Source organism: Pelobates fuscus, chromosome 4 (assembly GCF_036172605.1).
Source record: "Pelobates fuscus isolate aPelFus1 chromosome 4, aPelFus1.pri, whole genome shotgun sequence".
NCBI lineage: Eukaryota > Metazoa > Chordata > Amphibia > Anura > Pelobatidae > Pelobates > Pelobates fuscus.
The window spans coordinates 63,438,979-63,461,030 of NC_086320.1; the positions used below are offsets into that span (position 1 = coordinate 63,438,979).

Here is a 22,052-nt window from a genome sequence, read left to right on the forward strand (position 1 = left end):
AACACACATCTCTGGATCACCTCATCTCAGCACCATGTGTGCTTGTTGAAAATTTGTTTCACAAACCTCAGCACTATGTGCTTACTGGAAATTCTTCCCCAAGTCCCTGTAGTGTGTGTTTGTCTGTAGAAGCATGCCGCCAGACTACCCCAGGTTTCCACTTACAGTCCCATTATTTTCTTGCATGTAACTCCATGTCTTAATTTTTAAATTAGAGTTTACTGTGCTAACAATTGTAATTATTTCATATATTACCATAAATTATAAATTCAGAGCAGGATAGTGTAACTCATTTACCTAAGCTGTTTCCTGCATACTGAGTGATAAAAAAGTATATGTTTAAAATCCTTTCAGAGCCAGAAGTGTGCTACTCAAATTGCTTTCCTTTGCAATGTGCTGGTAATGACTCAGGGTCTCAAAAGGTAAAAAAATAAAATAAAGATTATTTATATTCTAATATCTCATATGAGACCAATAGATCAGCAGGTGGGAAGGTGAGGTTTTCAGAGAGAATGTGTGTGTGTTCGTATGGAATGTAGTGTATAGTAATACCAGTTTGTGTTTATAGGGGATACAGTGTGTTTGTGTGTAAGGGATCGAAAGTAAGGGATGGATTGTGTGAATCTGTGTTTGTATGTGTAAGGGATGCAAGGTGTGTTTATGTGTATGTAAAGGGTGCATTGAGTGTGTGTAAGAAGCATTGTGTTTCTGTGTGTGTGTGTGTGTGTGTGTGTGCGCGCGTAAGGGATGCATTGTGTATTTTTGTATATAAAGGATGCATTGTGTGTGCAAGGGTTGCATTGTGGGTGTGTGTGTGTGTGTGTGTGTGAGGGATGCATTGTGTGTCTGTAATGGATGCATAGTGTGTAAGGCTGACTGTGTAAGGGAAGCATGGTGTGTTAAAGCGTGTGTGTAGGATTCACTGTATGTTTCGGTGTGTGAGTAGGGATGCATTGTATGTTTATGTGTGTGTGTGTGTGTGTGTGTGTAAGGATGCATTGTGAGTATCTATGTATGTGTAAGGATGCATTGTGTAAGTGTGTAGTGTGAAAGAGAGGGTTTGTGGTCCCTCTGTGTGTCTTTCCCTTCCCAACCCCAGGTCCCTCTGTGCGTCTTCCTCCTGAGCCCCTCTGTGTGTCTGTGTGTCCCTTAGTAAACTTCCCTCCCTCCTGTCCCTTAGTGCTCTCCCCTATTTCCCTGTTCCTTAGTGATCTCCCCTGTCCCTCTTTCCCTTAGAGTTCTCCCCCACCTCCCCTGGTGGTCTCTCTCACCCCTCCTTCCCCTGGTGGTAACTCCCCTCACCCCCCACCTCCCCTGGTGGTAACTCCCCTCTCCCCCCACCTCCCCTGGTTGAATCTCCTCTCTCCCCCTGGCGGTATCTCCCCTCTCTCCCCCTCTCCCCTGTTGGTATCTCCCCTCCCCACCCTCTCCCCTGGTGATATATCTCATCTCCCCCCTTCCCCTGGTATGTGTATCTCATCTCCCCCCCTCCCCCTGGTGGCATATTTCATCTCCCCCCCCCCGTGGTATATTTCATCTCCCCCCCCTCCCCTGGTGGTATCTCTCCTCTCCCCCCTTCTCCCCTGGTGGTATCTCCATTCTCCCACCCCCCTGCATTTCTGGTTTCAGTGGCATTACAAAGGGGGTACGTACCACACCAGGGTGTGCATCATGCACAGCACTCCCTCCTGCCAGTCACTCTGTATAGCGGGGCTGGGCTGCTCGGACCACGGTACAGGAGCTTCTGTTTCCTGTACCTGGCCGGACTGACTGGAAGTGCTCACTGACAGAGCTCTTCCTGTAACTCTGGCCGGGTACAGGAAGCTCCTGTACCGCGGTCCGCGTCGCCTGGCCATTCTACTCACAGTGACTGGCAGGAGGGAGCGCAGGGCGCGCCCCTCCTGCCAGGCCACTCGTATCCAGCGCCCCCAGAGCCGGTGTGCCCTAAAGGACGCGCCGGCCCTGGTGTCACCCACCCCCTGCCCCCCCCCGTGATGCACACCGTGGTGCGACCCCCCGCACTACCCTTGTGACGCCACTGAAATCAGAACTGCTAATTTCCTGTTCTTAACCTGCTTAATGGACTAGAGCAAGCATGTCAAACTCGCGGCCCACAAGGACCATCCTTGCGGCCCGGCGAGCCGCGAGTACATGCTCAGTGTTATAGCAGAGTAGGCACCTGCTTTCCCCATATTGCAGGTGCCTTCTCTGCTAACATTTAACTGGCCGGGGAGGAAGGCCGTGAGGGAGCTCAGTGTTCCTGCTCCTCACTGCTCCCTCGCTCGCGCCGACTGAAGTGAAGCACCCGGCATCACTAAACCGCGCGCGGGAGCAGTGAGGAGCAGGAAAGACCCCAGTGAGATGCCCCCCATCGGCTCCATAAGGTAAGGAGCAATAGCGAAAAGTATGTGTGTGTAAGTGTGTGTCTGTCTGTGTCAGTGTGTGTGTGTGTGTGTCTGTCTGTCAGTGAGTATGTGTGTGTATCTGTCAGTGTGTGTGTCTGTCAGTGTGTGTGTGTCAGTCAGTGAGTGTGTGTGTCTGTCAGCAGGTATGTGTGTGTCTGTCAGTGTGTGTCTGTCAGCAATTATGTGTGTGTCTGTCAGTGAGTGTATGTGTGTGTGTCTGTGTGTGTCTGTCAGAAAGTATGTGTGTGTCTGTCAGTGAGTATGTGTGTGTCTGTCAGCAAGTATGTGTGTGTCTGTCAGTGTGTGTGTGTGTCTGTCTGTCAGTGAGTATGTGTGTATGTCAGTGAGTGTGTGTGTGTCTGTCAGCAAGTATGTGTGTGTCTGTCAGTGAGCATGTGTGTGTGTCTGTATGTGTGTGTCTGTCAGTGAGTATGTGTATGAGTGTGTCTGTCTGTGAGTATGTGTGTGTGTCTGTGTGTGTGTGTCAGTGTGTCTGTATGTGTGTCTGTCTGTCAGTGTGTGTGTCTCTGTGTGTGTGTCTGTCTGTTTGTGAGTGTGTCTGTCAGCAAGTATGTGTGTGTCTGTCTGTCAGTGAGCATGTGTGTGTGTGTCTGTCAGTGTGTGTGTCTGTCAGTGTGTCTGTATGTGTGTCTGTCTGTCAGTGTGTGTGTCTCTGTGTGTGTGTCTGTCTGTTTGTGAGTGTGTCTGTCAGCAAGTATGTGTGTGTCTGTCTGTCAGTGAGCATGTGTGTATGTGTCTGTCAGTGTGTGTGTCTGTCAGTGTGTCTGTATGTGTGTCTGTCAGTGTGTCTGTCTGTGTCTGTGAGTATGTGTGTGTCGGTCTGTGAGTATGTGTGTGTGTCTGTCAGTGAGTATGTGTGTCTGTCTGTCAGTGAGTATGTGTCTGTGTCTGTGTCTGTCTGTCTGTCAGTGAGTATGTGTGTGTGTGTGTGCGGCCCACATAAACTTAAACCTTGTTTATGTGGCCCGTGCCACACTTTGAGTTTGACATGCTTGGACTAGAGGTAACCCATTGATAATGCTGCCATGGATAATAAACAGGAAAAGAAAATTATGATGAATATGTCTATGGCTAGCTATAGCTGCTCCATATTCCTTCCCAAATCCCATTCTTACATAAGATTATTCCTCCCAGTTTAAACATATGTTCTCTGCTAATCTACCCCAATCTATTACTATGGTTGATCACAGAATGCCAGTGGACTATAGTTGCTGGAATTCACATGTTTTTCTGTGGTGGCTTTGCAGTGATGTGAAAGTGCGACTCTGTAGACCAATGCCACAATTTTTAACCTCATTCCGCACTCTCAAACTTTTCACCTCTCAGTAAACCAACCTCATGAGTTACTATGTAACCATAATCAACAAGTCAGGTTTTTATTTATTTTTCAAATTCCATTTATCAATTATGTCATTGTGCAGAGTCTTACCACGTGTGCCATTTTGCTATTATGATTGTTTTTTTTAAATCATTCATCAAATAAAGATACTACCAAAAACTAAACTCACGGGTTATCATTGTTATCCTTACTTGATCCTTGTAATGTTGAGTTTTCCTTAAAAAATAACGCTACTAAAGTAATAGTTGTGATTTCGGTAAGCGTCAGTTTAGGGTGGAGGTTGAGATTGAGTTTAACTGGTCTTTCAGCCTTGGAGTAGTTCATGTTTGGGTTTGTAGGCCTAAGGTTTATGTTCCAAATGTGTTTTTTAAAAAATTGGTTTAGTGTTTAGGGTTAAGGGGGAATTTCCTGCTGTGGTCGCTAGTTTCCTAGTCATGTGAGTTAATCCAGGGGAATACTTCTAAAATAATAAGTCTCCAATTTTAACTTTTATGCAATTTAAACTTTATTGAAGGTTTTCAAAATTACAGACCAAAACAGAAAATGCTAAGCATTAGATTGGACTAGACTGAGAATATAAACAATACAATATAGCTAGATGATGATCCTACCAGGCGCAGATTGTCACAGCGACAAAGCATATCATTGGCCTTTGAGGGGTTAAAATGGAAACTCTAGAAAAGGCTACTGAAACATTTGTTCCTGCTTTTGTAAGTTCTAGCAACAGCATTTACAAGGGACACGTTTGACCACAGAAACACACAACAGGAAACCACTTTAATGAATTAGTATTTTTTTTTTTATTTTTTTTTACAATACATGATCTTTTCACTACCATCCACACTGACGTTGTACAACAGAACCTGAGAAGTGATATTGAAAGAAGGGATGGGCTGTACTTTGTATAAAAGCAAAGTATCAGACTAATCTATAGTAGAAGTTAGTAGTTGCCATTGGATTTTTGTAATATTTTATGCACCTCCCCAGTTTCTACGTCTGGTAAATGATTTGCATGAGATAATAGGTGGAGAACGATAAAGAGATTTACAGCCAGCAAAGTACATCGACTCATCAGGGAGACACCTATCAGGCAAATGTTCTTGAAGATTTGAAATACCTATTTTTTTCTAAGGCCAGGTAAGCACTCAAACTAAGAAAAAATATAGAAAGAACACGTCTACATTCACAAGATAAACGTGTTTAATGTGAATTGAAGAGCAAAATGTTATCACCTGTACCTGCCAAGCATTGTATGAAGTGGGAGCAATGTAACCTTTCATTTTACACAATAGAATCAAGTGAAGATTTTTAGAATTTTTTCATCCATTTAAAAGATTGAAAATGTCATAGAAATACATATATTAAAAAAAAAAATTTGTTCACTAGTTGTGTGGATAGTAAAAATTTATTGCTTTTATTGCATATTCAGTCTTGTCTTTTTACATTTAAGGAACATGCTTTACATTTTAAATTATTCTTGCAGGTGTTTAACCAGAATTGATAGATTTTATTTAAAAAGTATAGAATTAGGTGTATATTTATGCACCCAGTTTTTAACTTTTTTTTTTTTTTTTTTTTACTGTGTGTGAGTACTATAAGGTGTTGTTCTAAACAATCAAATCATTCATTTTGAACATATATTTTCAATTTTCACACTTTAATTATTTTCATTCTTGCTAGTCAAATTTCAATGTATTGATTTTTATATATTATTAGTCTCTTCTCCTTTGCAATTAAATAACATTTGTGATAACCAAAAATGACGGTAAAATTATCAAACTTAAAATCTCCTGCACAATGAAACGGCAGATGTTATAACAGTTTTCTCTACTTAGACAATATAATTTACTGAATTCGTATATTTTTATCTTAATATATTGGGTAAAAACAAAAGTAATACTGTAAAGGTGGCTACATAATTAATGTCAAGTAATTTCTAAAAACAGCATTCAATTTGTTCCTCTGTAGAAATCCATATATTTCCTATTTCAGACCAAATTAGTTATAAAATAATATATTTTAAATAAATTGTCCCAATCAAAGAACACCTTAGATATGTCCCATGTTAAAAAAATATATAGAATAATTATGTAATAATAATTATTGTTTTAAAAGACGTTTACAACAATTGTTTAGCATTTCATTTGTTGTTTGCCAAACTATAGAATTAAATTCTCTATTTTAAAATAGTTGAATTTATTAGTCCCAATGTAACACACAGTTGTGATTGGTAGAAAGTTGTCTGTGCCTTTTCATCTTTGTCAATTACAAGACATTGGAAGAAGTATGAGACAGTGAAGCTTACTTATATATCCAGGTCTATGTCATTCATTTAGTCTTGAGTGCCCAATTAATATTGCATTACACAGTGATAAAGCTGACAATTTATTTATCCTGTTAAGAGGATTGGGAGCAGGATACTGTACATTATATATTATTATATGCATTTCCAGGGCTCCCTTGTATTCATGATCACAGTGAGGGCTTGGATAGCTTAGGTTACTGATTAACGAGTTACTAGTTACCAGAAGGAGATGTACTTTGTTATACTAAATGGAGATGGTATTAGAATCTTGTCATTGGGTGTAATTCAAACTTGCGAACGAGTACATTAACACGTTGATTTCCTGTCCCTTCTAGGAAACCTCCCACTTACTATTGCAACAGCATTTTATCATTTTATAACTTAGGCCTAGATTTAATATTGTTGAATAAGCTTATCGAGTTATTGAATAACTTTTACAATTATTTTTACAAAATATCAAGGTATCATAAATGTATCATATTCAGTATCTAAATTTTTTTTTTAAATATTACAAAATGTATATGTATTTCACAATATAAAATCATTTAAAAAAAACGTATCCAGCAATATTTTAAATCAAGGCCATAATTAGAATATTATGTCAACATACATAATAAGAGAACATGAGAAGCAACAGGGTTAATGGAGAATGTCAAAATCCAGTTAATTTTCCACATTAACACTTATTGAAATTATTTAATCCTTTAATGACCCTAGGTGACTGGATGGTATTGTTTAAAGGTGCGTTTTTTTGCATATGTACCAGGGGCAGCTAAATCAACTAATAAATTGCTCCTGAACACACAAAGGAGTTTATTATAAATGTGTCATTCCTTCCTTTGAATATTTACCTTCAGTGACTTCTTAATATATCAGTTTTTATGAAGACATTAATGACAAGCTACTTGGCTCAACTTTTGAACTTTGCACATGTCTTAATTTGCCAATGTAGGCTCCGCCCTCTTTACAGACCAGTAAATGAGTCATTGTTCAGAGGAACTAATTTGTTAGTGGACTCTTTTTTTTACATGGGATTAATTATTTTTTTTTAGGTGGTGTGAATGAGGCAGGTGAAGATGATCCGACACCTGGTGATTTTTCAATTTCTTATTCAGATACAGGTAAGAAATAGCTTTGTCGCTTTTTGCAACGATAAACCTTGTTGTATTATTTTTTCTCTTCGAATCATTATTTTAACTGTGCCCATTTTAGTATTTTTTTTTTTTATTCTTTATTTTTAGTAGTGCAGATAAACACAATATTTCAACAAGCGCCACAACAGCGTATTTCAAGTTTCATACATGGTAGACAGTGGCATGATAATTTGCACAATTTTTCTATTTAACAGCTTAACTAAACAGTTGATTTGTCCAAAGAAGATTGAGTGAGATACAATGAAGTAATGGTGCTGGTTGCTTAGCTAGGTCGCCTATGTTACATGTGCACCATATTAGGTTTTATCATGAGTATAATAGTAGATCACAGGTTAGGTAAGTAGGTGCTTTGAGTGCAGTAGCTAGCAAGGTTAACATGTCGAGATATAAACCGGTATAACATTAGGTTCTATTCTAACCTGTGTGCTAAGTAGAAGACATATATATATATATATATAGTGACTTTCAGTCTTAAACATGGCTTGGATGTGGTGCTTATGTATGTGGAGTGAAAAATCTGCTGGGTTCAGGAATTCTGTTTTAGCGACAAACCGCATCACTTTTGACTTTTATGAGCCATAGAGTGGATAGATTGATAGGTAAGGGAAGACAGTGGGTTAAATATCATGCTGGGCATATGCAAAACATTACTATTTACACGATTTTTCTAGTGCCCCACTCTCGAGTAAGGGTCAGCGGTGTTTCTCTAGCTGGTTCTTCTGTGGCAGGAGGACTTTTGGCGTGCCTGGGCTTGGATTGTTTCCAGTTGCTCATGGTCTCGTGGAGTCTGCATGCCACCAGTCTTCGGCCTGAGGCCTTAAAGGGAACCTGCGCCGTCGTGCCATAGATCCCGTTTTGAGGGTCTTGGGCCCAGAGTGCTTCCGGTGCTCGGGTGGCTCCCCGGGTGTATGGCCGGCATTGGAGAGATGTCTCCATGTGGGTACCCAGCCCAGAAGAAGTACACGTGGCGGGAACTGCCGATTCGTCCATGTGCAAGGCTGCGTTTGTTGGTTTGGTGGGGCTAGTTGCTTGTAGGGTTACTGTCTGGGGCTGTGTCTGCATCTATCCTACTCCAGAATTCTGCGCATAGCTTGTCGAAGGTGGCGTTAAAGTTGGCTTCCCATGTAGTTTCAGGATGTTCCCTTGCTCCGTCGGCCATGTTGGTTGCGGCCCGGGAGCGGGAAGCGGCGTCATATTCTGATGCAGTATTCTCGGCTGCCTTTTCTCCAGCAGAGGGGGGGGGGGGAACGGGTTGATTGTGTTTGCCCGGTGGTCCCGGGTTGGAGGATCGGCCGTTTCCTCCCCCCCCCCACAGGTCCCTCCGGCTGAGTAGGCCTCAGGAGTGGCGTTTGGCTTCTGAGCGGCGGGTGAGTTTCCAGAGGCGTCTAGTAGAGCTCCCCATCGGTTATTTGTAGTGTACATTCTCGTTGATTGATGTTTTGGGGATAGTATCATAGTTTGTGCCCGGTTTAGCTGAGTTTGTGTGGGGAGCTCACCCTGCACACATCTGTCGGCCATGCTGGTCAGGCCCCCTTGGTAATTTTTTAGTGCTGGTTATGTCAAGTGATTTTGTTCAGTGGACTCTTGAATATAGAAGATGAACAGACCAACATTCTTAAACGCGTATAATAGTGTTTTAGATTTTCTCAGTATTCCAATATTGCTTTGACTGAAATAATGTAATTTTTTTGTATCATTGTGCTGTTGTCTTTGAGTTCTACACTATAGTGCGGACATTGTGAGATAGATTGTGAGATAGATTGTTGATGTCCATCTTGTATTTGAGGCATTTGTCATTCCCACCGCAGTAATGCATGAAGGTGATTTTCACTCTTATGTCATAGACTTTCAAAAGCAAGATCTCAGTATTTACAAGAAGGATTTAACTTGCTTGATATCTAAGTGGCTTTTGTCATGAACATAGTTAGACCTGACAAAATATCTGAGACATTTAGTGATGCTCCAATGATCATGGGGGACCCAAAGACACCTTGATCAGGATGTACTTGATGTGTTTAAAACCCATTCTCTACTTCTCAAACAAACCCCTACGTTAGCCGTGACATACGCAATGGATTCCAAAGTAGTAACAACATATAATTTAGTTAGAATGATGCATTTCAATGTGATAAAATGAGCAGGAGCATCGGTTGAAAGGTCACGAAAACATATATAGATAACAAGCCAAAAGAATTTAGAGGCAGAGAAGATAGGTGCGGTAAAAAGAGAGCAGGATACGGGTGGGGCAGAGAAAACAACCAGAAACAGGGATGTAGGTCAGAGGTAGCTAAAGGTAGAATATGGAATGGCTAACACAAGTAAGAGCATAAGTGGTAGAAAACAAAGACAGTTTAGTAACAAAATTAAACAATGATGACAGAAATGGGTTTGGAAGAACGGGATCGGTGGAGTGTTTAGTGACCTAGCAGCAGAAGACACAGGAACATGAATCAGCAACCAGAAAACAAAAGAAATGATAAAAGAATGAGTCAGCAGGAGGTCATTCACTAGACATTGAGTTGTAATGCCTCCACCATAACTAACCTGTCTTTTTAATTTGGATCTACATGTACTTGTAAACTTGTAAAGATACCAATTACTATTCCAGTGTTTACTTTCCCTCCTGACTGTTATGCATTTTGTCGTTAATCTCTACCCCATCTTCCAGACTCAGCCTTATTACTTCCTATTTACTTCCTTATTTTTCCACCAGACCCCAACCCAGTCTTGCTTTTTGAACCAAAACTAATTTAATTAGGCCTCCATACCCAACCTTGTTTTGTCCCATACATTCTCTGCCCAAGATATTTTCCACATAGAAACAAAGAAACATAGAATGTGACGGCATATAAGAACCGTTCGTCCATCTAGTCTGCCCAATTTTCTAAATACTTTCATTAGTCCCTGGCCTTATCTTATAGTTAGGATAGCCTTATGCCTATCCCACGCATGCTTAAACTCCCTCACTGTGTTAACCTCTACCAACATGTCCTCTTGTTGTGGTAGTTTTTCTTCTTTTAAATATAGTTTCCTCCTTTACTGTGTTGATTCCTTTATGTATTTAAATGTTTCTATCATATCCCCCCTGTCTCGTCTTTCCTCCAAGTTATACATGTTAAGGTCTTTTAACCTTTCCTGGTAAGTCATTGTATTTCTTCCCTGAAAGCCTACTTTAATCTCCCTGATTCTTCTACCAAGGCTTATTTTAACAATACATTTCCTTACAAAGAGATATCTCCACTTCTTCAAATTTACTCCCACCACTCTCCTCAATTGTCAATGTTCATATCTCTTTTTATATCTAATTTCTCCCTAGACTTAATCCTTTCCCATCCTGCCAATGCAAAAAAAATATTCTTCTTGTCCAATAACATGTAGGTAAACTCTTCCCTGCCTATTCATAGGATCCCCACTATGCCTCCTGTTAACTCAAATGGCCTGATCGAAAGTTAAGCATTAGATAGTTTGATGCTCACTGATCTAATTGTTCTTGGCTTGTCGTAAACGTACAGAAGGTTGACGTAAAAAGCTGCTGCGATATTCTATTTAGGCAAAACTATATCAGTGCCTTTCTTTCACCACGGTTTAAAGAACATCTGTCATTAAATGTTCACTTCTTGATTTTTTTCTATAAAGTTTGTTATGTTTAATGAAACAATGCTATTTTTTAAATGATGTACATTGATTTTTAAAAACATGTTATTGACTTTTTTATCTGGCTGAACAGCCGTGTTGGGTCCAGACTCTACTGTTATCTGATCAACTGCTGCTCCACCTAACTTGCTAGCTGCTCCGATTCCTCTGTGTGAAACTGCAGCAACAGGCAAGTTAGGATGAGCAGCAGTTGGTCAGATAAGAGTAGAGTCTGGCCAACACGGCTGTTCAGTCCCAAGACAAAGTCACATTTTCTCAAACAAATGAATATTCATAATTTAAAAAAAAAATCATTATTTTATTTTATGTAAAAATCTTTTAAAATAAGGGAAATTAAAATGTGACAACAGTTTTCTCTTAAGGACTTGTTTTTCGTAACACTGTCACATATTGCGCTGACAACTAGAACAATGAATACAATTACTATCATTTTTTTTTACCTCCACACTGTATGGGTAATTGCATCACTTCAATCAATACTAAGTTATCCATTGAACTGTGATTGATGTCTTCAAACATCACTGCCCATTCTCTTTCCTGTTAAAATGTTTAATCTCTTTTTCAAGGTTATAGATTGCAAACCAGGTATTATAGACCAAGGATTCACAAGTTCATTGTAATAATAATTTTCTTGTAATATGTGGATAGATAGTGAACTTTTGCACTATGAAAGCAAATTGTATTGGTACATTTTCTTGGAAACTTCTGCTTAACCCCTTAAGGACACATGACATGTGTGACATGTCATGATTCCCTTTTATTCCAGAAGTTTGGTCCTTAAGGGGTTAAAGGGACACCCCGGACCTCTAAAGTACTTTAGCTTGCTGAAGTGCTTTATGTCTGAAGAGAGTGTTCTCTTCTTTTAACTTTACAAAAAGTGCAGATTTAAATTAGAAATTGTCTCTTTTATAAAATAACCTTGTTACACCTCCCTGTCTTTAAAGCAGACAGCTGGACCTGTTACTTCCTGGTTTGGTTAGCTCAGTGGAGCTAAACTCAACAGGCAGCCAATTGCTCAGAGCACCTGCCTTGTTAGTTTGTATAGATTGTTAGTCAATACAAAGATCTCAAACGTGGACTTTTCTGCTGCAATGGAGTAAAGTATATGGCCATGCAGGACATAGCCCAGAACTCCGGGCACTTTAGGAACATAAACAAAGTTTTGATCATGTCCTCGCCATGCCCTCAAAATCTCTCACAATCAAATATAATAAAACAATAATATAAATCATTGTGATTTACATATAATAAAACGTTTGCTTCTATTTCTATTTAACATGAATTAGAATTATAACTAACAGTGTGAAAGGCTGCAAATTTGTACAACATGGAAGATCATCATGTGAGTTGCAGTTCTGCTATCGGGATAGTAACCATTTGGTGACCCTTTAAAGAATTTGGAAAACACTGTAAAATGCCCACATGGTTAGAGAGGCAGACGATTTCACAGCAGTTCCAGGTAGAGTGGCATAGCTTAGCACTACTAGGGGTTAATATTTGTTAATGGAGTTATTTGAAGGCATGGGGGAACCATTGTAACACTCATCCCTTTAATGTTATTAATGTGCCCCTACCCAATGCCAACGAAATGCCTATAAAAATTGGGTTACAGAAATCAGAGATTGGTGTTGTGTGTCATACAGAGACAGGAGACAGAGTGAATCAAAATGAAATAGCTAATATATTAGATATAAAAAATAATTGTTTGCCCCATCCCTTTGTGACCTACCTCCACTCTTTCATATAAAAATGAATTATCATTTGAAACATTGTTCAAAATTCTACATTTTAAAAACGCCCCCCCTCCAAATAGAGTAAACATGCTTGCAATTTTGATCAACATACTGCAAAATCTCGATTATTACTAAACATGGCACCACAGATATTTAGGAAATACATTTTCTTATGATGCTCAAACAGTGGTATGCATTCAGCAAGGGTGTCCAAATTATGCCATTCAGCACTGCCACAAGAAGAATTGACAAACACCGAGAGTCGATTTACAAGTGCTGTATTTAATTACTATTGAAGCAAACAACTTTTTGCAGAAATGCTTGATTTTCTAGATTGTATAACTCAGTTGTGATGTGATACACCGTAGAAAGTGCAATTTCAATTTATATTTAGGGTTCTAAGAAATGCCCGCCGGATCTAATGCCAATCAAGCTTGCGAGTATAGACTGGCTGAACATGTGTACCATTGCTACATTAAGCTGTTTTCACAGCACTGCTGTGGTGTTAAAAGGGATTGGGAAGTCTTCTTGGGCCAGACGGATGGGTGACCGCCTGGCCCTTTAAATATTTAGACCAGATGACTAAACATTCCAAGACTGTCATTATAGGGTGTGGAGAAAGAGGTAAGAAACAGTTGTTGGGCTCCCAGTTAAGTTTCTGTTCCATCTCACCACACACAGATATTTTTATTTTAACTGACCATTTAAGTAAGTCAATCAGCTCTGTTTGGGTTACTACATATTGGCATCTGACTTGCCTTATGTCCTACGACTGCAAAGAGTGAAGATGTTTGGCTGTTTATAGCTATAATTTTCCCAGGGTCATCTATAATATGAATAGGACCCTGGGCAACGCATTTTCCTGGGCCCCCTGGGCCCTGTCCCTGCACTGCCCCTCCCCCCCATTACGCCCAACCCCCAATCACAGACATACTGACACATACAAACACAGACATATTAAAACATTTGCAGATACATACTGACACACACATACACTGACACACAAATATATACTGGCAAACATATTGACACACATTCAGACATACTGATACACACACAGACACACATACATACATACATACATACAGACATACACTGACAGATATACTGACACACACACTGACAGAAATACTGAAACACACACAGACACATACACTGACAGACGTATTGACATACACAGACATACTGACATTCACACACACACACACACACACACACACATACTGACATACACACAGACATACTGACATACACACACAAACATACTGACACACACACACACACAGACATACTGACACACACACACACACAGACATACCGACATACATTTAGCCACCCTCCAGGTTCTTACCTTTTTATGGAGGGTGGTTTCCCTGAGGTCCAGTGTCAGGCTGAGGCAGTTGTGAGTTATCTTGAAGAACTCCCCTCCTCCCTGCCTTCCTCCTCCCGTGCGGGTATTATCTCCGGTGGGAGGAAGTGACGCGCGGCACTCACTTCCTCCCAGCCGGTACAGGAAGGGGCCAGGTTGCGCTGTTTAAGCGTCACAGCGCCCAACCGGGCCCCTGTTGACACATGGTCACCGGGTGGCCCTTAGTGCATGGGCTACCCGGGGGGCCTCCTTAGTTGGAGGGCCGGTGCGGCTGCCCAGGGTACATGGGACAGCTGCTCTGGGGTCCCCCAGGAGCAACTGGGCCCAGGGCAGCTGCCCCGTTTTCCGAGCGCTAAAGACGGCCCTGCATTTGCCATTTATCCATATATTTTCCCAGAGCTGTGCAAACTCTGCACTTATGCTGAAACAAAATACAGGTGGTCCTAATTTAGCAACCTACCTGTTTTACGACGGCTCGCACTTATGACCAGGCATAAGTGCGAGCCGTCGTGGGGATTCCCTGCTCTGGTGCGCATGTCTATGTTCGGGGAAACTTCCCAGAACATAGAAGAGCGCACAAGAGCAGGGAATTATTTTAATATACGTTTGGGGAATTTCCCCAAGCATAGATTAGAGGGATTCCCTGCTCTGGTGCGTTCATCTATGTTCGGGGAAACTTCCCCAAACATAAATGAACGCACCAGAGCAGAGAATCCCTCTAATCTTAACTCCTCAATTACCGACGAATTGGTTCTATGACCAGGTCGAAGGAATGGAACCTGGTCGGTAAGTGAGTAGTGTCTGTATACACAGTGCAAATGGTGAGTTAAAGGGAATCTAAAAATTCCTAACACTATAGTGTCCTTTGGTCCCCCCATCCCTTGTACCCCCCACCACATCGCACATAAAGGGTTAGAAACCCTTTATTAACTCACCCTATTCCAATGTCATCCGATGGGTGACATAATATGAATTCCCTCAATGCTTTCCTATGGGGATTTCACTGACGCTGGATGTTCTCATGCAGAGTGTGAGGATGTCCAGCGTCATTTAGGGGACCCAGAGTCTGGTAAACTCCCAGGAAGCGCCTCTAGTGGCTGACTGGTAGACAGCCACTAGAGGCCATCTTTGTTCTGCAATGTAAACAGTACCTGTCTCTGTAGTAATCAAAGAATGGGTGTATATTCTTGGTCTGATAAACTTTGATCTGGTAGATTGCATCGAGAATTCTTATCTTGTTAAATATAAAGATCACAAACTATTATGCAATAACCCCTTCATGACTATGCTTCTAACAAATTGACTTGTCATGTTGGCTTTCTTATCAAAGTCTCATAAATTATATTATATAAGTACTAGTTAAACACATAGTGCTTAGTTACTGAGTTTTATGACATAGTAGTACAATGCTGGGTGTATTTGGGAATAGCAATGGGTAAAAAAAGAGTTAAAGATATGAAAAAGACATTTGAGATCATGAGAGTGGGTGGCAATGAGAGAGTTAAAATACTCTTGCTTGGCAATGGACAGTGAGAGAGTTTAGGAATGTAGAATGAAATTGTCATGTAGGAAGGCAGGTGTGGAGTAGGGCTTGCTCCAACAATGTAGTAAAGTACAGGAACATTGAAGATAGCAGATGAGCTTGCTGTGCCAGGGTTCAAGGTGTGGCTGGTGCTCAGAGTGAGCTTTAATAAGTGCAGCCATATGGTATACAGTACAGTATTGTAGTAAGAGGTAGCTGGAGAGGCACAATAGAAAGTTGAGAGAGTAAAAAAGTGGAGACCAAGAGGAAGGAAGAGAATGGGTGCTCAGATTTCTAATAGCTGAGATGAGGTGGATTTAATACATTGAGTGAGAGGCACATTGTCAGTGCAGGTGAGAAGTTGGTGTCACAGAAGTTAGAAGCAGAACACAGGTTGGAAAAGACAAGGTCAAGGGTATTGCTGGATATGTTTGTTGGGGAGTTAGTCCATTGGAATAAAGCCAAAGGAGGAAGTGACAGCTAGAAAGCACTCTAGATGCTATTGAATTGTTAGGTTGGTTAATAGAGATGTTGATGTTACCAAAAATGAGAGAAGGAATTGCAGAGGAGAGAACGAAGAAAGCAAAACAGACAAATTATGAAGACAGGCTAGAGAAGAGCCTGGGTGAAGCTAGACAATGGCAACATGGGGTGAGAGAGAATTGAAGAGTAAGATGGAGTGGACTTCAAAAGATGAAAAGGAGAGAAGAGAACATGTGGGCAAAAGTTGGAAGCAATAATGAGAGGATCGCAAAAATCCAACCCCCCTCTAGCATTGCATGACCCGGGAGAGTGGGAGTGTAATAAGCCATATGCTAGGGCAGGGGTAGGCAACCTTTTAGCAGCACTGTGCCGATATCGGATTGTGATGTCCCGTAGCGTGCCGGTCCTATTTTTTTTTAAATGAGGTGTGTATGGTGCCGTATCCTGCTTGTGTTATTTTTACTGTAATTGCTATGTATCGTTGTATTTGTGCGTATATGCAGGGCCGTCTTTAATATTGACTGGACCCTGGGCAAAGCATTTGTTTGGGGCCCCCTGGACCCTGTCCCCCCTCCCCAGGCGTGCAATCACGTCCTCCACCTCAACGCAGTGGCGGACCTAAAGTAGAGAGGTGCAATAATGTTTTTGGGCCTCCCTGTTGCACGAGTGATTAAAAGGTAGATCCCCATCTGTCGTGCAACTCCAGTAATGCATTGACAGCTGGAGCTCTACCATTTACCCATGTTTCCAGGTCTTAGCACTAAGCGGTTTTTGTGTGTTTGAATGTAAACAGGTTTTTGTATGGAATATGTTTGTATGTGGTGTTGGCGTGACTGCAAGCATGTATTTGTGTAGTGTTGGTTTTTGAATTCAGGGGTGTATTTACATATAATTTTGGTGTGTAACACAGACATGTGTTTGTACATAGTGTTGAAATTTGAATGTAGGGGTGTATTTGTGTGTAGTGTTAGTGTGTGAATGCTGAGATGTATGCACATATACATGCACACAGAGATATATACACACTGAAACACACACACAGACATACTGACATACTGACACACACACACAGATATACTGACACAGATTTACTGACACACACACAGAGACATACTAACACACACACACACAGACATGCTGACACACACACAGATATACTGACACACAAACATACTGACACATACACAGATATACTGACACACAGATATACTGACACACACACAGACAGACATACTGACACAGACATGCTGACACACACACACTGACATACTGACAAACACAGATATACCGACACACACATACTGACACACACAGACATACTAACACACACACTGACAGACATACTGACACAGACATACACACATACAGATATACTGACACACACAAAAATTACACTTTTAAACCCACCCTCCAGTTTGCTACCTTTCCTGCTGGTGGCTGAAGGTGTTGGGAGTTGGGCTCTCTCGGCCAGCCCCCCTCCACTCTGCCTACTCTTCTTTCCCGCACGCTCCTCTCTTTGTGGGAGGAAGTGATGCACGGCCGTCACTTCCTCCCAGCCTGTTGCCAAAAAGCAAGGGGCCCGCTCGCGCTGTTAAAGCGCCTCAGTGCGCCACCGGGACCCTGCTGACAGAAGCCCACCGTGTGGCCCTTTGTGCTCCGGCCACCCGGTGGGCCTCCTTAGTGTGCGGATTACCGGCCGGGGGTTAGAAATAGTTGAGGCCAGCGGGGCTCACGGTGCAGCTGCCCAGTTTGCCCCACGTTAAAGAAGGCCCTGCGTATATTAGCTATTCTATTGTATATGTTCATGAGTAGTTTAAGGTATTGTGTATGATACATTGGAATTGTGTGAATGGATATGTCACATTGTGTGTTTGGTAGTATGTGTGGGGGCTGTTTGAGGTATTACATGTGAGAGACTGCATGTGGGGTTGTGTATGTGGATTGTTAGTGGTGTTGCGTTTGTGCAGATTATGAGTATGTTTGTGTGTGGGCTGTCCGTACTATTTGTATGAGGGATCACACAGGAATGCAGGATTCTGCATTCCTGTGTATATCTAGCAGTCTGGGTGGCTTCCCTGGGTTCCAGTGGGGACCAGACCGGCCAGGTACAGGTCAAGGACAGGAGCTGCAACAGCAACTGCGAGCTGCTCTACTACAGTGTGGATTCCTATTCACAAGTGCTGGGAGGAAGTGATCTGAGATCACTTCCTCTACGTGCTGCAATGCATAAATTGAGGATTGTCCTTCACCACCTTTTCGGATTAGCAGATATCTGAAGTTTTACTGGGACTCCTGATAGGCCAGAGCCTATTTGTCTCTAGCAGCCTTGAGTGCCGTGCAAAGACACCTGAGTGCCGTGCATGGCACTAGTGCCGTAGGTTGCCTACCTCTGTGCTAGGGAGACAGGGCTAGCAGTGTCAGATGGAGAGAGACAGGTTTCAGTCACTGCCAAGAAGTTAAAGCAAGAAATGAGGCGTTAGTGAATGGCAAAAGTTTTTGTATTGTTGCAGACTTAGAATGCATTCTAAAGAGCACAACCAAAAGAATAGAAAAAGAAAAGAGGTTCTAATGAACAAGCCCCCCCTCCCCCCCTCCTCAACCCCCTCACAGAAGTCTGGTATACTTAGGGTTTGTAGTGAAAGAAGTTCTTATATTTCCTTTTTCTGTTAGCTTGAGTAAGGATAAAAAATTCTCAGCAGTGGCAACCTGGAATGTATGATGCAAAAATTCATAATTTTTTCTATTTGTTGGGATTTATGGTTAGCAATAGTTAAATTGACCGTTAAAAGTTTTACAACTCTGACAACACAAGGATTGAGGAGTAGAGGAGATGTGTTGCCTTGATACCAATTCTAGACTTTGGACCCTATAAAAGTCCCGCAGTGTCAGGTGTATTTAGTCAGACTTTGTGTAAGAGAGTACAAGGCACTAGCAATAAAAAAAGGCTGTTAGTGAGAGAATAGCATGTTGAACATTTTCAAAAATAATATTTTGCTAGGTTGCTATGATAAGTCCATACTGTCACTCCCATATTTGGAATCTCTCCAGTAATTAATAATAATAATGAATTGTACTGTTTCTGTAAAAGAAGCAACAAAGTACCTGAAATGCAGCTACCGTATGTTGATTTAGTTGATTTAACTACATTAACAGATGTAGTGTTGTTACTCCTGTGTCTCCCTCCAAGTCAACGGTGCCACCATCACCTCTACCTCGCAGGCTTGTTGTCTTGGTGTTCTCTTTGACGCCGACCTCTCCTTCATCCCTCATGTCCAGTTGATCACCAAATCCTGACTCTTCCATCTCAAAAACATATTGCGCATCCACCCCTATTTAACGCTGCATGCAACTAAGGTGCTAAACCATGCCATTGTTCTCTCTCGCCTTGACTACTGCAATCCTCTTCTGAGTGGTCATATGTGTTCCCAGCTTGCACCATTGCAATCTATAATGAATGCGGCGGCAAGGCTCGTCTTCCTGTCTGCCCGCACCTCCTACCTCTCCACCAGTCCTTACATTGGCTTCTAGTAAGATATAGGGCTCAATTTAAGATTCTGATGCTTGCTTACAAGTCTCTACATAATGCTGCTCCAACATACCTATCCTCCCTAATACACAAATATGTCCCGTTTAGGGCCCTACACTCTGCCGAAGACCTACATCTATCCTCTGTCCGTACTCCCACATCTGATGCTCGCCTCCAAGACTTTTCCAGGGCTGCACCTTTTCTGTGGAACTCCCTTCCTTTCTCGGTTAGATTTTCACCCAGTTTCCACTCCTTTAAAAAATCATTGAAAAATCCCTTCTTCAGAAAAGCATATCAATTAAACTGTTAGCAGGTTTTCACCCCACCCCCATGACTCCTCTCCTGAAACTGCCAAAAATAACCAAAGTTCTCAGTGAATACTTTTCTAGCAACCTACTTCGTTACCCCTACTTATACCCTTTGTGTCACCATACCCCACTCCCCCTAGCATGTAAGCTCATTGAGCAGGGCCCTCAATCCCTCTGTTCCTGTGCTTCGAACTCGTCTGGTTACAAATACGTGTCTGTTTGTACACCCATTGTACAGCGCTATGGATTTATTTTTTCAGACTTATCTACAAAAGTGAGATTTTTGGGAAATCAAAGTAAAACTCAAATGGTAGACCAAAATAGAAAATCTGGAGGCATAGACTTTTTTTTAGAATTTCCCCAATTCATCTGTTTTGACCTTAAATTTTAAATTCACCCAGATTCTCACTTAATAAACAACCTTGTATGTGTTTTCTTGCTTCACTGTTCCAAGTGATTCTATCACCCCCCCCCCCCCCCCCCCCCGAGTTGAATGAGAATATCATCCGAAAATGTAAAAATGAAAATTGCATTAATTAAAAATGCTTCAAAATTGCATTCATTAAAAATATTTCCTTATTTGTGTGCAAATCTATCTAAACGGTCTCTGTAATAACCCTTTCACTGCAACACCTCTGAAAAGACAGTCACACACAAATTTGGAAAATATATTAATGAATAGCCAAGACAACGGTGTTCCTAATTTTTTGCTCTATTCCATAACTGGATAAGGCAATAATATTAAAAAAAAGATGTCCAAAGTGCTTCACTCTGAGAATTCATTAGGTTCATTAGGTTCCATCCTGCACTTTTCCTATAAGATATGGCATCTTAAAGCCATCCCCAGTTTGAATACTTGATTTGACTTTATTGCAAGCAGTCTCCCTACTCTTTTCCCTACAGTTAGTTATGTTAGGTAGGAGTTTTCTTTAAAGGAACACTATCGCGTTAGGAATAATATGTTTGTAATCCTACATAGTTAGCCAACCTGTTTAGATTCAGATCCCCCCACCCCCAATTAATTAAGAAGATAATTTTACCTACCCGTACTACCTCACCATGTAGGACTTGCCTTTCCAGCTGAGATAAATAGTCATGATGAACTCGGCCAAGCCAATGCTTCCCCTAAGGGTAATATTGGGGGGCTAGTGTACATGTGTGGCAGCTGCAGTGCAAATCTGCATCTCTAGTCAATGCATCTGAATGACAAGCCTTTGAAGTTTCCATGCAGTGTGACACCACCTGTGTTATGAAGCAGTATAACCGTTGCCTTTTCTCAGACTGCTCAGCCTGCAAGGACAGTCTATATGCCCGAGAACCACTACATGAAGTTGTAGTGGTTTTGGTAAATATACTGCCCTTTTTAATTAATATTAATAGCAGACATGTAGACACCATTAAGTCTGATTTTTTATTATATTTTATATGATTGGCAACATAAAACGCAACATTTATTTTTAGATATCTCTATTATTTGCTTCTTCTCAACCATTTCTTCCAAAATTTCCTGGATGCACAATCAGAAATGAATGGGTGACCCTCTATGGATATGTCTAACAAATATCTTTCTAAAAGGCCTTTATTAAACTAATAATGACTGTAACATTTAGGGCCAGCCCAAGACATTGTGCTGTCTGAGGTCCAAGTATTAAATGCTGCTCCCCACCCCGCCCCCCCTTTTCCCAGTGGCAGTGTCTCTATGTGGGTGTGCTGGGGATGAAGTGTGTGTCTGTGTGTGCTGGGAGTGAAGTGTGTGCCTATGTGTACTGGGGATGTAGTGTGTGTCTGTGTGTGTGCTGTGGATGTAGTGTGCCTGTTTGTGTGCTGTGAATGTAGTATATGTCTGTGTGTGCTGGGGATGTAGCGTGTGTCTGTGTATATGCTGGGGCTGTAGCTTGTGTCTGTGTGTGCACTGTAGCCAATACACTTACCTATACACTGTGTCTGTGCATATGCATATGTGTCAGTGTTTGTATCTGTGTGTCTGTATCTGTATGTGTGTCAGTGATTGAATCAGTTTGTCTATGTATCTGCATGTGTCGCAGTGTTTGTGTCTGTGTGTCTGTAAAACTGCATGTGTATCAGTATGTCTGTGCAATTGTATGTGTGTCTGTATATCTGCATGTGTATCAGTGTGTCTGTGCAACTGTGTGTGTGTCTGTGTATCTGCATGTGTGCCAGTATATGTATCAAATAATACATAAACACCATGTAGGTTGAAACATTGTGATTT

At 41.5% G+C, this 22,052-nt stretch overlaps 1 protein-coding gene across 1 annotated transcript in view; it reads left to right on the top strand.

The window, feature by feature from the left end:
• The first annotated feature begins 4,819 nt into the window (after positions 1–4,819).
• CDH17 (cadherin 17) overlaps positions 4,820–22,052 on the top strand; it is a 74,790-nt gene continuing 57,557 nt past the window's right edge. Inside the window, exons 1-2 of the mRNA XM_063451245.1 lie at positions 4,820–4,902; positions 7,123–7,191. Coding sequence (XP_063307315.1) covers positions 7,132–7,191 — 60 coding nt within the window. The 5' untranslated portion in view covers positions 4,820–4,902; positions 7,123–7,131. The remainder of the gene's footprint in view (positions 4,903–7,122; positions 7,192–22,052) is intronic.